Source organism: Mercenaria mercenaria, chromosome 15 (genome assembly GCF_021730395.1).
Source record: "Mercenaria mercenaria strain notata chromosome 15, MADL_Memer_1, whole genome shotgun sequence".
NCBI classification, from domain to species: domain Eukaryota; kingdom Metazoa; phylum Mollusca; class Bivalvia; order Venerida; family Veneridae; genus Mercenaria; species Mercenaria mercenaria.
The window spans coordinates 59,396,286-59,421,052 of record NC_069375.1 but is presented as its reverse complement, the minus strand read 5'-3'; the positions used below and the strand labels follow the sequence as shown (position 1 = coordinate 59,421,052).

The following is a 24,767-nucleotide window of genomic DNA, read 5'->3' as shown; positions in this document are numbered from 1 at the left end:
TGGTCCTAAAACACCAACCACAGGAAGGATCAAAGAAACTATACCATCAGTATGTTTCCTTTACAGAAAGTACACAACACTGTACAGGCTTTTTTCTGACATAAAATTAAGAACTACCTATAACAAGATATATCTCAGCTGTGGACAATAAATACTTCTGAATGAGTGTCATTTACACTATCTTGTTTCTTTCACACTAACCTGAAATAAACATACATGTCAGAATGCTTAAGACTAACACATAGATTGACACATTAAAAGCATAATTTTCAGACAACCCTGACGTATACCTTATGATCTGGTGACTCCTTGTGATCCTTGTATGCTCCAGTGAAAGTCTTCTCACACACCTTACACTGGCTCTCCCTGCAGTATACATGTACATAAATGTAAATTTAGTTCTGGCAATCATTTCAAATATGTCTACCAAACAGTTAAGACTCCACTTCTAATACTCTTCATAGCAGTTCTATCTGATTTCTTTCCAAACCTACATTCCACATTATCATTGCAAACCACGTCTTTGTACACTGTTAAAACTACTGCAATTTCCACTACAATGTATTAAAACAAGATCACCGCCTTGCAGATGCTCATAGATCTAATTTTTTTTGCCTCTGTATAATATTTTGTAAGGCCAAAAGGGGCCATAATTCTTGCAAAAAGCAAAATGGAGTTATGTTTCTTGCTGTACTGAGTCAGCTTTTGATGGTGAACAAGTTTTACAAGTTTTAAAGCAACAGCTTACTTGTTTAGGAGAGAAGCTGACATAAACACAAAACTCAACCAAGAAATCTGATATATTCCAAGTCCAAAAGGGGCCATAATTCTTGCAAAAAGCAATGTAGTGTTATGGTACTTGCTGTGCGGAGTCAGCTTTTAATGGTGAATTAGTGCTCCATGTTTTAAAGCAATAGCTTTGACCGTTAAGGTGAAAAAAGTTGACCTAAACACAAAACTTAACCAAGAAATCTTATATTTTCTAAGTCCAAAAGAGGACATAATTCTTGCAAAAAGAGCAGGATGGAGCTATGTTTCTTGCTGTACAGAGTCAGCTATTGATTGTGAACATGAGTTGCATGTAAGTTTTAAAGCAATAGCTTTGATAGTTCAGTAGACAAGAGGGCCATGATGGCCCTATATCGCTCACCTGTTATCATTGCACTTAAGGACAAGTCTTCAAGGTCAAAAGATCATCATAAAAATCAATCAAAAGAATTATGAGAAAATATAGTTGAAATTTTCTTAAAGTAACTTTAAAAACAAGATTTGAAAACTTTTTGTAGAGGTCCACTAGGCAATGCTACATGTCAAATATCTAAGCTCTAGGCCTTCTGGTTTATTTTTAGAAAATTTTGAAGATTTTTCTATGTACAATCAAGTAGCCCCATGGGCAGAGTTCTGCCGAGGATTTCAGCATGATGGGCCCATGGCCCATCTACCCTGAAAACATGGGGCCATTCTGAAACTTTTGGGGCCATTCAAAAAGAACCAATTTTATATTAAAAAGACTTTACATTTCTTATGCATTTAAGAAGTGTATTTCTTTTTTTTAAATGTAAAATTATACACAAAGTTCATGCCATTTATTCTCTTTTCCTTATAACTTTACCATGTATACTCAACCAATAACTTCTTCTGAAAGCTCTGTTTGTCAGATGTTTTACTCTTACTTTTTCGCTCTACTCAAATTACTTGACTGGGTGGGGGTCGGATCACTCTATGATTCTGGGGTTGTTGTTTAATGTTCAGCGACATATGTAGTTGAATCGTTGCTTTTGTTCAATGTATCATTTCTATTTGTATCTTTCCCCAGTGTAACTGAAGTCTGGTTCATTTTCTTAGGGGCAGGAGGACTGAAAAATTTGTGCAAAATCGCTTTTCCTTTCGGTGCGGCCGCCATTTTGATACAATCATAGTGCAATTATCACAACACATTATTTTTTCAAATCCATCACAGTGATCTCCCCAGGAGGTATGTCTATCTACCGTGCAAAAACGGCAAACTAGCGATTGTTATCGGGTTCGAATTTCAGATTTTCTGGCGCGCCAAAGGCCCACCGATGCGAAATTTGCTGCGCCATTCATATTTTTTTCGCGCCAATGGCACAAAAACGCAGCCTCAGCAGAACTCTGCATGGGGTGGGGTCAATTTGACCCCAGGGGTCATGATTTGAATAAACTTTGTAAAAGTCTACGAGGCAATGCTACAAATATCTAAGATCTAGGCCTTCTGGTTTATTTTTAGAAATTTTTTTAAGATTTTCCTATGTAAAATCAAGTGACCCCTAGGGCTGAGTCAATTTTGACCCAGGGGGACATGATTTGAACAAATTTTGTAGAGGTCCACTAGGCAATGCTACATGTCAAATATCTAGGCTCTAGGCATTCTAGTTTATTTTTAGAAATTGTTTGAAGATTTTCCTATGTAAAATCAAGTGACCCCTGGGGCAGGGTCAATTTTGTCCCAGGGGGTCATGATATGAACAAATTTTGTAGAAGTCCACTCGGTAATGCTACATGTGAAATATCTAAGATCTAGGCCTTGTGGTTTATTTTTAGAAATTTTTTGAAGATTTTCCTATGTAAAATCAAGTGACCCCTGTGGCGGGGTCAATTTTGACCCCGGGGTCATGATTTGAACAATTTTCGTAGAGGTCCACTTGGCAATGCTACAGGTCAAATATCTAAGCTCTAGGGCTTCTGGTTTTTGAGAAGATTTTTTAATATTTTCCTATGTAAAATCAAGTGACCCCTGTGGCGGGGTCAATTTTGACCCCGGGGGTCATGATTTGATCAAATTTTGTAGAGGTCCACTAGGCAATGCTACATGTCAAATATCTAAGCTCTAGGCCTTCTGGTTTATTTTTAGAAATTTTTTGAAGATTTTCCTATGTAAAATCAAGTGACCCCTGTGGCGGGGTCAATTTTGACCCCGGGGTCATGATTTGAACAATTTTCATAGAGGTCCACTAGGCAATGCTACATGTCAAATATCTAAGCTCTAAGTCTTCTGGTTTTTGAGAAGAAGATTTTTAAAGATTTTCTTATGTAAAATCTAGTGACCCCTGGGTCATGATTTGAACAAACTTGGTAGAGGTCCACTAGGCAACGCTTCACACCAAATATCTAAGCTCTAGGCTTCTGGTTTTTGAGAAGAAGATTTTTAAAGTTTTTCCTTTCGGTTGCCATGGCAACCAGAGTTCTGCATGGAATTCAATTCTTTGAACAATTTTGAAAGGGGGCCATCCAAGGAACATCCCTGTGAAGTTTCATCAAAATTGGCCTGTTGGTTTAGGAGATGTTGTTTAAAGGAAAGTTTGGACGGACGACGGATGGACGTACAACGGCCGGACGCCGGACGGTGAGCAATCACAATACCTCACCCTGAGCACTTTGTGCTCAGGTGAGCTAAAAAGCTGACCTAAACACAAAACTTAACCAGGCAACGTCAAAGCCAACATCAACACCAGTCAAGTGATGACAAAAATCTTTTCTTTTTTTTTTCAAAAAATCAGATGAACTAAAAACAAAAACAATCCAAATTCAACAACCCCAATTTAGTAACCTATATGCTACTTTACTGAAAACAATATATAGTTATCCTTCAAAATTTGAACTGCACCAGTTACTCTTAACATTTACAACTACCTTCAATGCTTCTTAAAGAATATAATAATAGGTTTATTCTATGAAGAAATTCCCTAAATTTCACTCAAATATCATTATCCATCAGTTTATTGGCTACACCTAATACAAACACTACACATTTAAAACAATCATTCTGTGTTATCTATTATGTGAAACAGTTTCTTTACAGCAAGGTTTCAAATAATGTGTCAGTTATGAATATCTAGAGTCTGCATATTCATTAATGAGCTGTGCCATGAGAAATCCAACACCGTACTTTTGCAACCAGCATGGATCCGGACCAGCCTGCGCATCCACGCAGTCGGGTCATGATCCATGCTGTTCACTAACAGTTTCCCTAATTGCAATAGACTTTCAGACAGGCTGGTCTGGATCCATGCTGGTAGCAATGTTGGTTTTCTCATGGCACGGCCCAAAGGATGTTACAACATTTTCGAAGTTTTATATATATATATATATACTCACAAAGCCTTCCCCTTCGGTCCAGCACTTCCCATTGGTCCTGTGGAAGACGATCTACCAGATCGTTTCTGGCCCTCAATTTGTCTTAGATGTTCCTCCGCCTGTAGTCGTGACTTGATCAACACCTGTTGCTGACTCGTAGAGGACATTACAATCTTCATCTTCTCACTATGTTTCTTCCCATTCATGTGACGGGCAAAACTCTGCAAAAAACACATTCAACATTTACTATGTACTGTGATATCAAATACAACTCAAAATGCCTAATTCTGTTACATAAAAATCCATTAATTTATGTCAAAGACAACAACTAGCAAGCAAGACTTTAACCGTATTTTTTATGTAAAACAAGAGCTGTCGGAGGACAGCAACGCTCGACTATTTAACAGCCTTGTCGCTTGAATGAATAAGAAAGTCGAAAAAGGGGCATAATTTAGTAAAAACGTAAAATAGGGTTATGGAACCTGCATAGTGCTTATCAGCTCATGACAGTGGACAAGTGTATGAAGTTTCAATCCATTCCCATTAGTGGGTACTGAGATACCAGCTTACATATAAGAATTTAACCCAAAAACTCCTAAGTTCAAAAAGGGGCATAATTTTGTAAAATGCAAAGTTGAGTTATTGACCCTTTGCACTGCATGTCATATCATGACATTGAACTAGTGTGTGAAGTTTCAATCCTTTCCCATTAGTGGATACTGAGATACCAGCTTACATACAAAAACTTAACCAAAATTTCTATGCTGAAAAAGGGGCATAATTTTGTAAAAAAGCAAAATAAAGTTATGGGACCTGCTTTGTGCATGTCAGATCATGACAGTGAACAAGTGTGTGAAGTTTCAATCCATTCCCATTAGTGAGTACTGAGATACCAGCTTACATACAAAACCTTAACCAAAACATTCTAAGTCGAAAAAGGGGCATAATTTTGTAAAAAAGCAAAATAGAGTTATGGAACCTGTGCAATGTAAGTCAGTTTATCACAGTAAATAAGTGTGTGAAGTTTCAATCCATTCCCACAAGTGGTTACTGAGATACCAGCTTACATACAAAACCTTAACCAAAAATTTTTAAGTCGAAAAAGGGGCATAATTTTGTAAAAAAGCAAAACAGAGTTATGGAACCTGTGCAATGTAAGTCAGTTTATCACAGTGAATAAGTGTGTGAAGTTTCAATCCATTCCCACAAGTGGTTGCTGAGATACCAGCTTACATACAAAAACTTAACCAAATCGGGACGCGGACGCCGACGCGGACGCCGACGCATGGGCGAGTCCAATAGCTCTACTATTCTATGAACAGCCGAGCTAAAAAAGACAGCCATAATTTGAATTAATTTCAATCAAGAGTTACATGTTTAAAATAAACTTGATAGACGAGTAGGGTGCCCTTATACAGCTTAAAATTTACCTGCATCCAAAATTTTTAACAGAACTTTCTAAACAGTTTAAAGCTGGAAAAAGACCATAATTTGCATAAATTTGTTCCAAGTTATCTAACTTGGATTTTGTCAGTAAGTCTGAAGACCGACAAGCCTTGCCAATACTTTCTACTGATATTAAAGATATGACTATGCATGTAAAACTTTAATTAAAGTGTGCTGCTGATGCCACATACACGGACGAGTGGAATACCCAGCCTTCGACACTAACTTTTTTGCCAGGTATCCTGAAGGAATACCTGCTGGGAAATTTAGGAATCCCTGCTGAAAATTAGGAGTCCCTGATAACAAAATGTGGTAAGAACATGAAAAAACTAAAATCTAACAAACACAACTGTTTACAGTACTACATGTATTTTATGTCCACTTTATTTCCATTTTACATCAATGACAACAATAGCTTGTATGACTTTTGCTGTAAAAGAATAATGTCATTTCTGTCCAAGTCCTCTTCCCCCTCATCTTCACTACCATCACACTCCTCTGCCATTTGTTGTAGTTCGTCTAAATGTATGCCGCCTAGTTCATTCCCCCTTATAACCCCCTTATTTGTAATCATGTTTTTAATATAAAAAAGAAATTCCGAAAAGTCTCCCTTAAATAAAAAAAATTCAAAAAAAAATGTTCCGACCTACCTACCCTAATTTTTTCAGCATGTTACCAGATACAAAGATTTTTTAGGCCTTATTAATGCAACTCCCACAGACTTTATCTAAAACTAGTACATTGGTCATAACAGATTTTCTTAAACATTTCATATTTTAGTTGTTTTATTTTGCACATTGCCTAAAAGTGGGTGGGGTTTAGTGTTTGCATGCTTTTATTATCAGCAAATTCTTCTAAATAAGAGCTGCTTTGGCAACAGTGATCATATTTTTCGTAAATGCAGACGTTTTATTGGCTTTTTATTTTAGTTTGTACTTGAAAAATCTTGTAAGAAATAATAAAAATGTTCGAAAATGTCGGTCTAGAAAACGAGTGACAAATACGAAAAACAAAAGTAACAGTTAAAGTTCTTGAAAAGATAACTGTTTTAACTTTATTTTCTCATCATACCACGTATAATTTCTACTTATTTAATTTGTTTTGCCCAAACAAAGCCTCGGCAATTATGATAATAAATTTGTTATAGACCGTAACGGCCGACCGGCTCATGTAATCGTATCGAGCACACAAAATAATGGTACCAACACGATAATCTAAGGCTGCATTGTTTATCAATTAACTTGTAAACATTGATCAATAAACACCTTTGATAATGACAAGGCAAATTGTACTAAATACAAACCGCGAGATAAGCACGTGTCATTTGGCGCGTGGCGTGACTGACATCTGTCGGTAGCTAATTAACATACGACGCTCCGCCTACTGCCATATTTCCGCTTGTGCCGGCGAACAATATTGAAATTCACTGGGATTTTGATTGACAGGGGGCAGAACTATCGAACTTGGAACGCATCTAAGTAAATTTCCGCGAGTCAAGCCGACGCACGTGCCGTAATTTATGCGGGTAAAATACGAGTTTTTCGCGGGTCAAAACCCGGGAGCTCGGGTCAACTGAACGCCCTGGAAGCCTTAGCAAAAGACCGATGTTTGAGCGAACAAGACTGGGGAATTTCATTGTTTAGAATCATATTTTATCTGAAAATCAAGAGTCCCGACGGAACACCGAAATTGTGAACTTTAGGATCCCTTGCGGATTTTTGGTGTCCTCGGGATCCCGGGACACCGTTAGTGTCGAACGCTGAATACCTGTTAAATATATTCTCCAAGTAGTCAAGCTAAAATTTTACCTCTTCATTATAGCATTCCACAGAACAGACATTACATTTGTACATTTTCTCTTTACTCAGCTTCTTCTCATCTTTCTACAATTAAGAAAAATCGTATTCATTATATTTCACAATTTTCACTCATTTAAATACTTCATTTGAACCCTCCCTAAATATATACATGTCATAAAATTAATTTACTCTACTGCAAAATCATTTAATTTTATGGGCATGAAAATTTGTGGTTTTGGCCAAACCCCCAATTTCATTTTGTTCTCATGGAAACAAACAGCTTCCATGTAAATTTCATAACTTCATAACTTTTAAGCCAATTCTTAAAACTTTTTTACTGCCCTAAATCATCTACAATGTTTAAGACGGAATTAACAATGAAACAATGCTGCATTTTCCTTTAAATAGCACGTTCTTATATAATGCTATTAGTAAGCAAGCTATACTGGTATATGAAAAGCTATACCGGTATATGAAGACAGAGTATTTTTATAACAGTTACTTTATCTGCATCATTGACTGAGCGTCCCTTCTTGTTCACCGTAACTGTAAGACTGATTTCCTTCTGTTTCTCTCCATCCTTCTCTCCCTCCTTCTGTTTATCCTCTTTCTTCTCATCTGTCTCTCCAACATCCATCTTTTCTGCCGCTGAGCTGTCTTCCTTTTTATCCTCTTCCTTAATCTGTAGAAATATACAATTTGTTGTTTGTTTTGGGTTTTACACAGTCTTTCAACAGTATTTCAGTAAACAGAACAATTAACTTACAGTTAACTTTGATACACATGTATATGTGCTTGTATTATACATGTATTAACAAGTTACCTTTAGACCGAACTTTATCCGTCTGTAATTACAATGTCCTTTGTTAGTTTAACTTAGTTATACCTTGACCATTTTCTTCCCCACCTCCTTAGTTTCTGTTAAATTCAACTCACCGTACTTTTTATGTGTGGTCACAGAGAGGCAAGTTAAAGCAAGGGGTAAATACCATAGTTCACCTGTATAATTGTTTAACCAGTCATTCTCAGAAGACATAGTAAAAACAGCATCTGCGTCTGACCATTCTCCCTTATTTAACCCAAATATGGTAACTTAGCTCTACAATTATAATTAAAGAGTAAATATGGTAACTTGCCACTGTAACTACAATAAATTATCATATTAAAGGAGTAAATATGATCACTTTCCTTTGTAACTACAATTAAGAGTAAATACGGTAAGTTACCTCTACATCCTCCGTTGGTTCAGCAGGATCGTACTCCTCAGCCATAGTAACAGTAACTTCAGTCTTTGGTAGGTCTTTAGACTTGTCTTTCTCCTCCTTTGCTTTCTTCTCCTTTTCATTTTTGTCCTTTCCTCTGTCATTCTTTCTTTCTTTCCCTCTGTCCCCCCTGTCCTTACTCGGTGTTGTCTTCTTGCTGCTGGAACTTCTAGAGCCTGAAAGGTTTAAATGGTCCATAGTGCTTTATTACTTGGATAATGCGTATTTTTAAAACCAAACCCCTTCTAAAAACTGCAACTGTAGTTTACTTTCATTTACTATTTTCGGCATACAATAGATTTTCTAATTTTTCCCAATAACTTACACTTTTGTAGAATTCCACGGCATATGTTTATGGACAAAATGCAAATCACTTAAGAAATTACTTCAGAAATTTATTTCAAGTCTTCAAGTTTCAAAACTATATCTCAAGAATGTCCTTAACATTTAAAATCGCAAATTTGAACTTATTTTTTTTCATTTAACTGAATTCTAGCCAACAAGGAAAGTTTTAATGACCCCATTAAGCAACGTTTATCTGCCTTACTTACTTACAATTTCTGCACTGAAGAAAAAATATTAAGACATATATATTGTGCTAATACACCAATGTTCTATGGTAAAACATTACACTACAAAGTGTATGGCAGCTTTAGAGCAATGTTATTCCTAACAACCCAAGTTTTGGCCAGAGAAGCCAGAAACATATATGGTGAATGAGGTGGGTGTGTCCTCCTGTCTGAACAAAGACTTAGATGGAAGGAACTGAGTCAAGGAAATGATGTGGTTCATGCACAAATCAGAGATCTGCACAATATATAAGAGCAACAGTACTGATCAATGGATTCATACATCAGTCAGACTATTACATCCTGAAACTGCACCACCGTACGAGGCATCTAGGAGCATGGGAGCATGGGTTATCTGCATTGCTGGTTGAAACACCTACCAAATACACAACACTTCTATCCAAGTCCGAGATCAGTTCTACTGTGAAACGTCTTCTTAATATGGGTGGTTTTCAAAATAATGAAGCAAAAGTGTGACATAGGGGTTGAAAATTCAAACTTATTTCTTATGGTGGTCACCTATTTTTTATTATAGCAAATACTTCAAATTTAAAGGAAATAACTTTGGGGAAGTGTTGAGAAATGCCAATCAGAAAATATTTCAGCCTTTAATTCGAAAGTTCAGTGAATTTCCAGTAAGGTGGGTGATAAATGTTGCATGGTTTTATGACGAGGAAATATGTATAACAGTATTTTTTTCAACATAAATGATAAGTAATGGGTGTATGTGTATGGTTTGAAACTTATTTAATCATATGTTTGTGGACATTGGTTTTTAAAATCACCCTTTCTGCACAAATTTGACATGAAAATAAAACTTTACCTAGAAAAGTTGTTGCTGAATGCAAAATAACTATCATATAATTATAAAACCAACTTTTTTCTGACATGTTGCATGTTTATAAACCACATGCCAAATTTCAAGAATGTCCAGTAATTCTAATTTCTAGAATTGTCTACTCAAAATTGAGTTATTTTAAAGATGCACAGGGGGCACATACTGAAGATCAGTGTAATATTCATCCATTATTAGTTTTCTATTCATAAAAAGACTATTGGTAATAAACTTTAGACAAATACTATCAAAAAATAGTTTATTCCACAAAATAACTACAAAATTGAAAATTTTCACTTCAAAAACATGAAAATTCAACAAAATGTAATGCTTTAAATGAAAAATAAGTGACTTTATACATAACTAAGAAATTGAAATCATTTAATTTACATGAACTGCTTATTCATATTAGAAAAATGACAAAATACCATGCATGATAAAATGGAATAGTAAAGTTCATACATACTTTATAATGTTACTAAAAAGGGTGCACAGGGGACAAATTGTATCAAAATATTTATTCATAGAATATGTTCATGGTAAGTAAAATTCTTTTAAGTACATAATATTTACTAGTGAACATTTACATATTTAGGTAAACTTAAGAGCTTAAGAAGCAATAAAATTGATATTTCCACTTTTAAACTTGAAAATTGGCAACTTCGGAAAAAAAATGCAAACAATGAATTTTTAATTGTCCAGGGTTTCTTATATAATGCTAAATTATCAAGTAATGCCTAAATTTTGCATACACACTGCTAAGAATATAGAAATGCCACCACAAATTACAGTACTGCTATGATAATTGATATATGTCAAAAAAAGGGTGCACAGGGGACATCACTTTTGGCCTTGTGAATGTTTAACAGTCAGTAATATGTGAAGTTGAAGGCTGCTTTTGTATCTGTTGTAACTCCCTTTCAAGGAAAATAAAGTAAAGTCCCATTTTATTTAAAGAATAAAAGAAATCTGACACTTAACAACTGAAAAGGTGCACAGGGGACATTTTTAGGTGTATAGACATTCATCAAGTATCTGAGAAAGTCGATTTATTAAAGAAAAAAATCATACTGTGTCTTCACAGCTGAAGGGATAAGGATCTTAGAAAAACATTAAGACTTTAGAAAAGTAATAGGGTTATGAAATTGTAGTGTTCAACATTTAAATTTAGTATTTTTTTCACTATTTTTCGTGAAAAGGGTTCCATCACAAGATGTGAAATATTGGTAACAATAAGATGTAGGTAATGAAAAGAAGTATTTTATTTAAATGTGCAGAGTTTAAGTTACATTAAAAAGCCAAAGCTGTAACAATAAATCATGGTTTTAAAAAGTAAACCTCAGTTGAAAACTATACTTCATGTAAAATGTCACACTTTTTTGGGTGCACAGGGGACAAAATTAGCTATATAATTTAATATAACTTTAAAACTGCTTGAGCCATCAAGATAAAATTGCACACATTTATTGAGTAAATTGATTTGGATATATTTTGCTCCAAAACACATTCTAAAACTGAACTGAATTAAAGTAAGGTGAGAGAGAAGAAAAAGCTTCATTATTTTGAAAACCACCCATATATTCATTCATGAAGAATTAGAGATTTCTCAGAGATATTATGAACTACCAGTAATTTTAAGCAAAACATGTCTGAAGACCAGAATCGTCGCCACGAGCTAAAGCTATTGACTGCACTGGGGCAAATATCATATAAGATCGAAATTGATTTTCATGAAATAGAGTTTTCAGTGATGCTTCTAGTGGTTCAATATTAAACAATCAGCATTCAACAAAAGACCTCGGAAGCACTTGCTCATTCTCCTCTCCTTCCGTGCATACTGGATAATATATGAATCCAAATTGTTTGGATTAATAGGTACAAGGTTATTCTTTTGACCTAAATATCATACTAAAGATACGATGATAGTATGTTACCCCTATTGAATAAGCCATAGCCAATAAAAGACTAGTTCTGATTCATGTGAGGCAGTAACGACAGTCTTTCAACTGATCTCCACTTGAAAAAGTTTACTTATAGATTTCTTGTAAAAACAAACACGTACATAGAAAATATAGCAGGTTTGTAGATTTACACTACCGCTTAACGTTACCTAATCTAAAAGCAATACCACTGTAGCACACTTTCTAAAATATCACAACGGTCTCTTATTTTTCACTTTATACCTTGTAAATAAAGTGACCTAGTCAGTGTGTCATGTAGATTATGTCAGAAAGATCAGGTTTTACAGTGCCATGGCATCAATTTGTGTATTTTGACTAAACAGATAACAAAACAAATCGACGCCACCTCCCAATCTCAACACTTGTTCTATCTTTCAAGAACTTTTACCAAAGAACTACAGGAAAGTTGTACCTCTGTTATTACTGTTCAAGTCTGTAACAAGCTTTCTGCACTAGTGTTATGTGAGAAATCAAGGGAGACAACACTTATTGTTCTCTTATTTGAAATCTATGAGCTCATTTTTGTACTTAAGAGCTGAAATGTGACAGCAAGTGAAAGAACAGGGGAGGTTATTTGCAATAACTTTGTCATTTCTTGATCAAAATTGATGAAATGTGCTGCAAAATGCTTCTAATGATTCTTAATATAGTTTCAATCAAAAGCTTTGAAGCTGTTTTACAAAAAAAAAATTCTTTTGATATCACTAAACTGATACCAAGTAATTTCAACTACATAATTATGTTAACAGATCTGCAAAATGACCTTTATGAGTGGGTTACATGGAACACTGTCATTAGAAATACCATCTGAGCGCAAGTAAAGAACAAATGAGAACTTTCTAAAGTACTACATTGAAGGCTGGTATTTTTAAATATGTTGAGGATGTTTGACTGAATGTCGCAACATCTATTCATTAGTTTATTATGATAAATAAAGTGAGGTCTTAAATAAGGACTGACTCGATAATTTCATACTTGCCCATGAAGTTAACAAGAGGTGTCAGGGTGTAAATTTCATGCCACAATTTGATGGACCATTCATGGCAATAAAAAACCAATCACACCAAACTGTCTGTATATGGCAGCTCACAGCGTGTGACAATTTCTTTCGTTTACTATCATGACCATCATCAACACCAACATTTATGGGCACAACTGCTGCAGTTAGCAAACTTTTCAAATTACATCATTCTACAGTTACCATAGTGAAGTAAAGTAACACTTCTAGATACTTCAATGGTTAATGATACAGCCTTGATATAAAGCCATGTTCTATAATGGGCAATATGTACATAGGTCATTCAAGCTTTTGTGACAATGGACTCAAATTTCCTATCTGAATATAATTTTGCAAGTGTCAGTGGCTTTTTCACCAAGATGGGACAGGGCCCCAACTGTTATTTGGCAAATATGTATTTGGGCAAAGAGTAAAAAACTAAAAATCTCTTAATGTAAAGTCAATTTTATAGAAAATCTGAATGATTAGAAAGAAGATTTCCTAGGGGAAGGCTCTAGTAAATGACGTGTTATGGGAGGAAAAAAAGCCCTGGGTTAGATCAGCAGCATTTCTTTCTTTTACTCTGGTACATTTTTTTAATTTTTGCATGGATATCGGTGATACCTTCTTCAAAAGGTGTACAGTATATGTGATGGGCATTGAGAAAGTAACTAGCTTCAATGAAACCTAGAAAGAAACTGCTGTAGCTTTGACAGATTGTGACATTAAGAAAACAAAAACTCTGACATTCTGTGTGTGCCTTGCATGTGAAAACGTGCCTACCAATATATATAAAAGAAAGACTAAAACCAGATGGAAGTACGCAAAAAGGTAGCCTTCTGTGTCAGAATCAGTTCTGGCTCTACAGTCAAGATAGTGACAACTTTCTTGGAATGGAAAAACCAGACACCTAATACTGAACTCAAAACTATGAAAATTGTACGACAAAGAATGTGGGACTTTGCCTTGCAGTAAATGTGATTTGTTTAAGATCATATGAGAGAGAATTTAGGAACAAGAAATCCAAACGGTTAACAGTCGACACTAAGAATCAAGGCCAGATCCAGAAATTTTTGACTGGGAGGGGGCACCAGTCTTGAACGAAAACGTCCCCACCGAGGCGCAAAGCAAGGTATTGAAAGGGGGTTCCCATGTTAGGGATTTAGGGTTGCATTTATTGGTGGATGTACTTCCCTCATCTTAGGGTGGTCAGAGGGCTCTGCCACTGGAAACTTTTGAAATACAGGCATTAAATGGTGGCCTCTGGTGCATTTTCAGGTCTAAATTTTGGGGTATTGTAGGGGTATGTTACTCACCTCCTGATTGGATGGTCAGGGGGGCTCTCCCCCTGGAAAATTCTGAAATACAGGTATGAAATGGTGGTCTCTGGTGCATTTCTGGGTCTAAATTTTGAGAAAAAATATTCCTTTGCCAAAATAGTAGGGTCAATCTTTGATGAGAATAGGTCACTTCTCAGCCAATGGGGGGGGGGGGGGGGGGGGGGCACAGGCCCCCTTGGCCTGGCCCGGCCCTGGTCTGGGCCTGAGAATTGAAGTCTGCACTAAGAAAAACACAAAATGGAATTATTTTCCTATGACAAAAAGCGCAGATAGTGCTGCATCCTGTAGCTGATTCTTAGATCAGAAAATTTTCAGATCAACAATTTGTGGTTGCAAGAGCCTGGACTGGCTATTCTTCGCACCAATGCTATGTCATGAAGAACAAAATAAAATCCAAGTGTTGGAGGTGGAGTTTTTTTTTGGTGGTGGTCGTGGGGGTGGGGGATGGGAGAAACAGAGGGGTTAGCATCATAATGGTAACTATATCTCAGATGGCGATTTTCCAGCTTTGATGGTGCAGGAAGGCACCAGATGTATTTAAGGCACGAGAGAGCACCTTGTGGTAGAACTACTAACTTCTATGAGTCAGCTACATTTCTACACCCTAAAGGAAGTACCGGTAGTGGTCGGTCGGGGGCAAGTAATTTGAAGTCAGCAATTTTATTACCGATAATTATGATTCACTTGGCACTGAGGTAGAGGATATGACATTGCAAAATCTTCAGATTTAAATGCAACATGGATTTCTACAAAACTGGATGGGTATCAGTGCCATTGTTCTATAATTGAGAAAAAAGCGCCATTGCTACCCATGTCATAGTAAAGAACTTTAGTTTCCTGATAATAAGCTCGGAACACAGAGGCATTCCCAAGAACGCTTGTTATACCCACAGTAGGGAGATGCTATATTGAAGGATTCTAGAAGAAGTTTTATTTCATATTAACACAAAAAGTCCATTGTCACAGGTTCTTGACTGACCCTTGTACAAGATATTACAAGACCACTCTAAAAGGACGTTTCTGAACAATGTGTGAAGTTTGTTGCAAGACTGTATGAAAAATTGCACTGTTCATTAACAAGGAAGGTCATTTTCTTACAAAAAGAAATCGTTGATACAGTACCTGTTGAAAATATTCATATTTGGACAAATATCGGTTTTCTGTTTGATACTTTTTAGGGGTTAAAATAGAGGGCAGTATGAGGAGTAGACGAACATCAAAAGCCTGGAAATGTTGGCCAGGGTAGGTGAGATACCTGAATCTTTTCTGTCTCGTTTCTTATTATCAGGGGAAGAGTTCCTGGATAGTTTTCTTCCCCGTCTGTTTCTATCGTTTCGACGACCACCTGAGCGGTCTCTCGGCGTGTCTTTTCTCCCCGGTTGTGACGACCGTCTGTCTCTCCGATCTGCAGGCTGAAATTTGGTACAGACACAGTTCTGGGGTTAGAACATTGACAAGAAATCATTTATCTGATGTGATGTTCAGCAATCATCTGGGATATGGTTTCAGTGACAATATTATTTACAACAGTTTCTATACAGTTTCTGAGTGGCTGAAATATACAACATAAATATATAAAGTAACAGTAGATCTTTGAAAGATCACTAAAGAATGTAAAATGGCAAAACCGGCGAGCAAAAAAGCAGAATGTGAATATGCGAGTGTGGCTTTTATATTCAGATTCACAATCAAAAACGTAAATTTTTGAAGCCCCATGTCTGATTATCTTGTCTGCCTGGAAAATCACCTGCACTTGACATGGTTTCTTCTGGTCTAGCATGTATTATAATTAAGCAATTGCTTTCTATAGGTCACACATGAGCTGTAATGATTTAACTATGGTCTTGACAAACGAGTCAATATGTATGTTATCTTTGGTCTTAGACATTGAACAGAGGCAAGTTTGAGGGCCAAGGTAGGTAGGAATTACACTACTCAACTTTCATATTCGATCAGTTTTCAATTTGTGATAACTCTTGTTCAAACCACATTTTAATTCGTCATTTAAAGACAAACGCCTTACCGATTTATGATATTCATGTGAAACATTAAAAGGTAGTACATTAGGTAGGATATAATATTGCTCATTTTGCATGTGCATTAACAGGGATGGCGGAAATGTTCACACATTTGCACAGTATTACATGTACTGTCTATGAGTTAATGCACATAGAAAACAAATTTAATTTGGTGCACAAGTCAACCAAAGAACGCTGTAGAGCTGTTGGAATGCTAACTACTGGCACCACCTTCTGAAAAGCATCAATTTGATGTTTTCTGGACAAAAAATTTAATGTGCATCTGAAATTCCATTTGTTTAAAATACAGCCACAGGTAATGTTATTCACTGAGATTTCAAGCCGTCTGGCAATTTTAGATGAAGACTTTGGAACATCTTAGTGCTTCGCAGGAAAGTACAGCACAATGGTACAAATAACAGGCTTATAGCAAATGACAAGATGTCAGGATAGGTTCATGGTCATTTTCCACCTCAGGAATCAGTTTCTCTCGCTTCTTACACAGGTTAGGCTCCCATGGATGGCTTATCTCCAGTCAGATTGTGTTGTGGCATCTTGCAGAAGCTGGTTTGTGATCAAAGTAATCAAGGAGACTGTAAAGGCTGTTTTTATCCAGCATTCCTTGTGTGGCCTGGCTTAAATTTCATCTGCTCATGACCTGGGCTAATTTGGTTTATATGCTCTTTGTAGATCAAATGTTGGCAAAACAGCAAAATCGTGTGAACGTCGTTGGGAACAAGATAAAGTACAAAAACTCCATGGTAAAGGCTACCTGGTGGTGGCTTAATCATGTTTTAGAGCTGTGTTTCTATGCACATGAGGACATTTTTTATAGTTGTGTTCCTATACACATGAGGACATTTTAGAGTTGAGTTCCAATACACATGAGGACATTTTAGAGTAACTGTTGTGTTCCTATACACGTGAGGATGTTTCAGAGTTGTGTTTCTATGCACATGAGGACATAATTTGCTGTTGTACACACAAAAAACTTCAAGAAATGTTCTTCCTGTTATTGTTCTTCATACTGCAGCAACAGCATCGTGACACTGGCTAAAGACAATGCACCAAGCAGATCAAGGAAGCAGCAGCAAGTTGATGCACTACATTGTTCGAAGAATCGATTAGCCCAGTAAAGTCCAGATTCGGGACTTGTAGAAACAACAAATACAGCACCTGTGCCATCCTGTTAGTGTTAACCTTCATTATCTGGATCCTGACACTGTAAGCATCTGGCATAATATTGCTTCTAATGACTGGCTTTGTGGTACGCCACTGCCTGTGAACAGTGGGCATATGCAATATCAAAGGGGCATAATTCTATAGCGACACTGGCTGAAATGGATTTGTTGTTCAAACTGTCGCTCTTCTGTGATATTCTTATTGAATGAAATACATTTTTTAACACATTAATAAGTAAATTTTGAAATTAAGATAATACAATTGGTGTTTACATTTGTTTTTTTTTTACTGATTGTTTGAAAACCTTAAATGACCATTTATGAAAGTTGAGTAGCGTATACAACACTTCACAAAGGCAACCACTCAGTTGTGTGGATAAATGTAAGTTTTTGAGTGAAGTCAATCCTGTTTTAAAGGCAATCTGAAATGGAAACTTAAGGACCATAAGGCCACTAATTGCAAGATGTAAACATTTTGTAGTGTATTTAAACCTTTGAATTAAGGCCACCTGTATGCTTAAGACCATTTCTGGTTCACCCTGATGTATTCCTGCCTCAAATTTTTACGAGGTCAATTACACACAAATCTTACCTATACAAAAACAGGGATAGGGCCAATATTGAACACCTGTAACTTGAGTCATGTTATGGAGCTAACACTCCTGTTGCCTTCAAAGATTTTTGTTATTAATTAACCATTGTTGGTTACTAGCTAAACTGTATGAAAACAAAACAATGAAGTTAAATAACATGCCATTTTTATGAAATTGCATTTAATTGGCACATAATTTTGTGGTTAAACTAGTCAGTATGGCTATTTTGAAGGGATACAAATTTGATGATTTCAAATTTGGACGACAAAGTGATCTGAATATTATGCTCCTTTGTAAGGATTTAGTTTCATGGAAAATGAGTATAACATGAAAATTCATGATTTCACACTGTATATAGATGTTTTAATATTGTAACAAAAAGAGCGGCAAACTGTCAAAATATATGCTTGTGACAGCAGATCACCTTTGACTTAAATATAAAATACCCTAGCAACTGAGCACACTAGTCATACATTCTGACTATGAACACTGGATCAGAACTAATTATCTGGGTATAGACCAGATCACAATTTTTAATATTTCAAGGACCATAACTCCACAGCCTCTATGACACACTTACAATTATCAAACTTGGCAAAGATATTATGCCCCCAAAAAATACTGTAACCCAGTTTGGTAAAGATTGGACATGATCTGCTCAAGTTAGAGAACACAGAGTTTAGTGGATGCTGTCCACCCACGTGATATGTTTGGTAAAGATTGGACAGGAACTGCTCAAGCTAGAGAACATAGAGTTTAGTGGATGCTGTCCATCCACCAACTGCAGGAGAAACACGTGATATGTTGTTTCATGGGGGTATAAAATGCCCAGAAAGCATAGCCTCCACTGGGCCTCAGAAAGTTGTAGTTGCTTAAAATTGAGAGAAACTGCCAAACTGAAGCTGAATTGATGAAATTTGGCAACATTTAAATAAAATTCTTGCAGCCACTTTCAAAAATCTGTAGCCAGTTCTTTGAATTTGTAGCATTTGGCTACATTGGCAAATGGCAGATGAGGCCCTGAGTAAGTCACAGAGATACCAGTGTTTATGCTCAGGCCTTTTTTCCATCAATTTGGGAAAGCCACCGACACCGGTGGCATTGGGAAAATGCTCTCGGAAATTGTCTTAATTGGGACAATTTGCAAATTACCAAAATCTACATAAATGTGTTTTTGTGTGAAATATTAATGAACTGCATTTCAGTAATTGTTCAACAGTTTTATAATTTACCTAAACATACATACAAGTTAACAAAATTATCTTAAAACAGCAAAAACCTTAAAAGGTATAAACATTTGGGAATTTTAAACTCAACTTTGGGAAAAAAACATACTTTTTTGCATTGGGATTACCTCCTTTTACCGGAGGTAGATTTATAGGGGAAAAAAGCCCTGATGCTTTAATGCTTACCCTCTACCAACATTACACTGAAAAGATAAGTGTCGTAGTACATTACAGACAAGAAAAGTGCAAAAAAACTATTTTTTCTAGGGTTTTTTTTTTCTTATGTGTGAAGAAAGTTCTGTGAGCAGGACAGTAATTTTTCTGCTATCAAATCTGCTAACAATAATCAAGCAGAGATGTTTACATAGTCATAAAGTTTCATGTACATGTTCATTTTGATCTTACAAACTTCTGTTTTATTTTTATCTTGAAAATGAGAAAAGCATGGGTATAAATATACTTTGACCTTCAAAAATGACCTTTGGGTGAGTTCATATACATGTACTTAGGTTGATCTGATATTCAGATCATCTCGGCTGATGATTTACATAAGAAATTGGCATCTAATGTAAGAAATTAGCCTAGTTGCAAACAAAGACTGCACAGTGTACTGGTAAGAGCAATGGTGTTCGGCGTTCACTCTAACCTACTGTGCCAATACATCAGATTGATTGGTGTACTTCTATGTATGAAACATGTATTCAGTAAACTATAGCACCCCTTTACCTGGATTATTTCAATATCAAAAGTACATTTACGCCCGAATTATATTTATTTTTTTCCTCTTTACATAGGAAAAACTTAAACCTCTCGTACTTTGACAGGTCAACAAAACTGCTCCTTGCTAAAGTCTTTAGTAAAGGACAAGAGAAATAGATGAAGCTTTAATGCTAAGATGAAGGAAGTATCCATTCCGGCTTGTATTTTTTATAATCAGCATAATTATGTACTGTGTTACACTTAAAAAGAGTACGGTACATGTATCTTTTGCTCCACAATGTTTCCTGTTAATTCTGGTTGCTAAAAAGTGATATACCTTGAAGAAAACAAGAGATCACAGAGTGATCTTGGCGCCCACCAATGTGTCATTTTTGTGTGTTCCAAATTTCAAGACTTACTGACTAGCTCAAGGTCAAATTTCATTTCCATACACAACACTGTGCATGTGGTCTAAATTCGAAAGCTGTAACTTGAGAAATGTGAAAGTAGGTCACTAGATCAATTTCAAGGACAAAGTTCTTTGTACACAAAACTATGCATGTGCATCAATTTTGAAGACTGTAGTTTGAGAAATTTGAAAGTAGGTCACTAGGTCAATCTTAAGGTCAAAGTTTATTTCGGTACATAAAACTATGCAAGTGGTCCAAATTTGAAGGCTGTAGCTTGAGAAATGAGAAAGTAGGTCACTAGGTCAAAATCAAGGTCAAATTTCACTTCACAACACAAATCTATGCATGTGGTCCAAATTTGAAGCCTGTTCCTTCAAAAATGTGAACGTAGGTCACTAGGTCAATATCAAGGTCAAAGTTTGTTTCGGTACACAATCCTAATTATGTGGTCTAAATTTGATACCTATAGCTACAGAAATCTGAAAGTAGGTCACTAGGTCAATCTTAAGGTCAAAGTTCATTTTGGTACACAAAACTATGCAAGTGGTCCAAATTTGAAGGCTGTAGCTTGAGAAATGTGAAAGTAGGTCACTAGGTCAAAATCAAGGTCAAATTTTATTTCGGAATACAAAACTATGCATGTGGTCCAAATTTGAAGCCTGTACCTTCAAAAATGTGAAAGTAGGTCACTAGGTCAATGTAAAGGTCAAAGTTTGTTTCGGTACACAAAACCATGCATGTGGTCCAAATTTGAAGGCTATAGCTTGAGAAATGTGAAAGTAGGTCACTAGGTCAAAATCAAGGTCAAATTTTATTTCAGAATACAGAACTATGCATGTGGTCCAAATCTGAAGCCTGTACCTTCAAAAATGTGAAAGTAGGTCACTAGGTCAATGTCAAGGTCAAAGTTTATTTCAGTGCACAAAACTATGCATGTGGTCCAAATTTGAAGGTTGTAGCTACAGAAATGTGAAAGTAGGTCACTAGGTCAAAATCAAGGTCAACTCATGTCAAGGTTCATCTTGCCACTCAAAACCATACATGTGGTCCAAATTTGAATGTTGTAGGTTATTGACAAGAAGTTTTTATAAGCTTTTCCCTATATAAGTCTATATGAACCATGTGACCCCCAGGGCGGGGCCATATTTGACCCTAGGGGGATAATTTTAACAAACTTGGTAGAGAACCACTAGACGATGCTACATTACAAATATCAAAGCCCTAGGCTTTGTGGTTTGGACAAGAAGATTTTCAAAGTTTTTCCCTATATAAGTCTATGTAAACCATGTGACTCCCGGGGGGGCCATATTTGACCCTAGGGGGATAATTTGAACAATCTTAGTTGAAGACCACTAGATGATGTCACATACAAAATATCAAAGCCCTAGGCCCTGTGGTTTTGGACAAGAGGTTTTTCAAAGTTTTTCCCTAAATAAGTCTATATAAACCATGTGACCCCCGGGCGGGCCATATTACACCCCAGGGAAATAATTTGAATCATATTGGTAGAGGACCACTAGATGATGCTTCATACCAAATATCAAAGCCCTAGGCTCTGTGGTTTGGGGCAAGAAGATTTTCAAAGTTTTTCCCTATATAAATCTATGTAAATTATAGAAATAAACAAAGGGCCATAACTTATTAAAAATTTGTTGAACCAGTCTGATTTTCAGGGGGACACAACTAGGGTACCAATACATCATTCTGACAAAGTCTGGTCAAAATCCCCCTGGTAGTTTCTGAGGAGATGCGATAACGAGAAATTGTTAACGGAAGGACGGACGGAATGACGGACGGACGGACGGACGGAAGGACGACGGACCACGGACGCAGAGTGATTTGAATAGCCCACCATCTGATGATGGTGGGCTAATAACTGAAGACATAAAAGTTAGGACAAATTGCAAATGTAATAATGTAGAAACGTGTGTTTTGTGTTGCCTTTCTTCTTGTGTGACAAGTGACAAACACACGTCAACTTAAGAATCAGACTGGCACTGCTGCAGGGTAAGTAATATTTTGAAATGATCCACTTCAGGTTAGTACATGGCAATTCAAAGAACTTTAGAAAGCCCCATGATCAAAATTATGTGTATTCAATTCTGGAAAATTAATTGTTTTCTAAATAAACGCATCTTTTTCTTAGATCATCTGATCAAACAGTCTAGGGAATGATATGTGAATAGTTATTGTTAATGTACTTACCCCTATTCTCGCTCTTTTATTATCAGATGCTCGGACTGGGGAGCGGACTGGGGCATTTGGTCGTTTCCCTAGGGTGGTTTTCCCCCTGGTTGGCATGTCAAGCAGTGACGGTATACTTCCACTTCTTGGCTGACCCTTGTTTGCATTCATGATCATTTCTGCCTGCTGCATCTGTTGTTTAATCTGCAACTGTTGCTGTATCTCTTGCTGTTGCTGCATCTGATGCAGATGTTGCTGCTGATGCTGCATCAGCAAGGCCTGTTGTTGCTGCTTCAACAATTCCATCTGTTCCATTTCTCTAATCTTCTCTTGTTGCAGCAACTTCATCTGTAGATCCGCTTTCTCCATCAACTCGCTCTGCTTCGTCCTCGGTCTGTTCATTCCCTTTTGCTGTTTTGGAGACACCTGGCCCCTCTGCTCCCTCGGAAAGTCAAGCAAGCCCCTCTGATCCCTTGCTCCTCTGTTTTCTCTTGGAGGATCCATCAGGCCTCTCTGACTCATGGGATTGTCCATGAGACTTTTGGGCTCTCTACCAATGTCCATCAGTCCCCTTGGCTCTACTGGTGTGTCCATCAAACCTCTAGGTTCATTCCGGACGTCCATTAAAGATATCGGAGGCCTTGGGGGCTCAGACATTTCTATAAGACTTGGCGGCTCCATCAGACCCCGTTGCCTATCTCTTGGATAATCTAGCATACCATGTTGCTCGGCATGTGTATCAAACCGTGGTCTTTCCATGTGACCGTGTTGTTCACGTGCTGAGTCAAAACCAAGATCCCCTGGCAGATCAAGAAGTCCATGTTGCTCTCTTGGCTGGTCCAGAAGACCACGATGCCTATTTGCCTGACCCTGCTGATCCCTTGTCTGCTGCATAATACTTCGCTGCTCATCAGGCCTCCTTAACAAACCTCTCTGTTCTGCAGGTGCCTCTAACAGACCTCTGTCCTCATACCCTCCAGTCTGCCTTTGCCTTATTCCATGGTCCTGTTGCCTCAAACCCCGTTCCTCATGCCTTATACCTCTTTCCTCATGTATCATACCTCGTTCCTCATGCCTAAAAGCTGGCTCCTCGTGCAATCTTTGCGGCTGACCCATCAAACTTCCTCTAACACGAGGTTCTTCTAACAGCCCTCTCTGATTAGTGGCTTGATTCTGATACAAATCAGGTGCCTGCTGGTTGTTGTTGTAGTTATATCCATAGCCCCCGTCCTGACTATCATATTGTTCTTGGCCATACTGGTCTTGGCTGCCTTGGTCATATACACCAGCATTAGGGTCCTCATATTCCTGTCCATATGCTGCCTGCTGTTCCATGTATCCCCCTCTTGTCTCATCATAGTAACCTGGATCAGCCTGCTGTTCCATTCTACCCCCTTGGTTGTATCCTTGTCTCTCCCTTATATCTGGCCGTTCTAAAAGCCCCCCTCGCATATTTTGTTGTTCCCTCATGCCACCGCCTAGGTCAGGTCTGTCCAGCAGTGCCCTTGGTTGTTGTACTCTGTTACTGTTTGGAGCATTACCAAGCAAGCCACCAGTGCCTACTCCTGTAAAATATACACAGAATTATTAAGTGTTTCATATCTTAACATACCATTATTTTCATTTTCACAAGTCATTTATCTTATATACAATTCAGTTCACAAGAAATGCATTTTATCATGAACCATTCTATAAATGTATTTTATTATTCTATCACTGACATTCAGCTTATTATAAACAATTCCAAGAAAAACAAAAATATGTAGGGAAAAATAAATCTCCAGGTTAAGTCTACAACTAATTAACCCTTAAATCATGCTGGACACGGTTGATTCTGCCCTTGTGACCAATGTAGATCATGATCAGCCTGCACATCTGTCATCTGTGCAGTCTGATCAAGATCTGCACAGTTTGCCATTCAGACAGTATCTTTTTGGATAAGCACCACTTTTAACAGTTATAAAATGGTACTGTCCAAATTGAAAGATGGACAAGTTCATTATAGAAATCTAGCAAGGTAAGGGTTATAATATACCTGCCATCATCCTCTTCATGCCAGCACCCATTCCTGGCCCCTCACCCAGCAGACCAGAACCTGCATTCATTGCAGCAACACGTGCACCACGATTTCTCATCATCTTTCACCTGATTT

At 37.0% G+C, this 24,767-nt stretch overlaps 1 protein-coding gene across 4 annotated transcripts in view; it reads right to left on the bottom strand.

The window, feature by feature from the left end:
• Window positions 1–24,767, bottom strand: part of LOC123555829 (myb-like protein X) — a 53,948-nt gene that overhangs the window by 11,575 nt on the left and 17,606 nt on the right. For all 4 annotated transcript variants that reach the window (XM_053525344.1, XM_053525345.1, XM_053525346.1 and 1 more), the window contains exons 2-9: window positions 24,651–24,760; window positions 22,637–24,180; window positions 15,560–15,716; window positions 8,567–8,778; window positions 7,843–8,022; window positions 7,350–7,424; window positions 4,117–4,316; window positions 291–366 (exon numbers count right to left, since the gene is read on the bottom strand). In XM_053525344.1, the coding sequence (XP_053381319.1) occupies window positions 291–366; window positions 4,117–4,316; window positions 7,350–7,424; window positions 7,843–8,022; window positions 8,567–8,778; window positions 15,560–15,716; window positions 22,637–24,180; window positions 24,651–24,753 (2,547 nt within the window). In that variant the 5' untranslated portion in view covers window positions 24,754–24,760. The remainder of the gene's footprint in view (window positions 1–290; window positions 367–4,116; window positions 4,317–7,349; window positions 7,425–7,842; window positions 8,023–8,566; window positions 8,779–15,559; window positions 15,717–22,636; window positions 24,181–24,650; window positions 24,761–24,767) is intronic.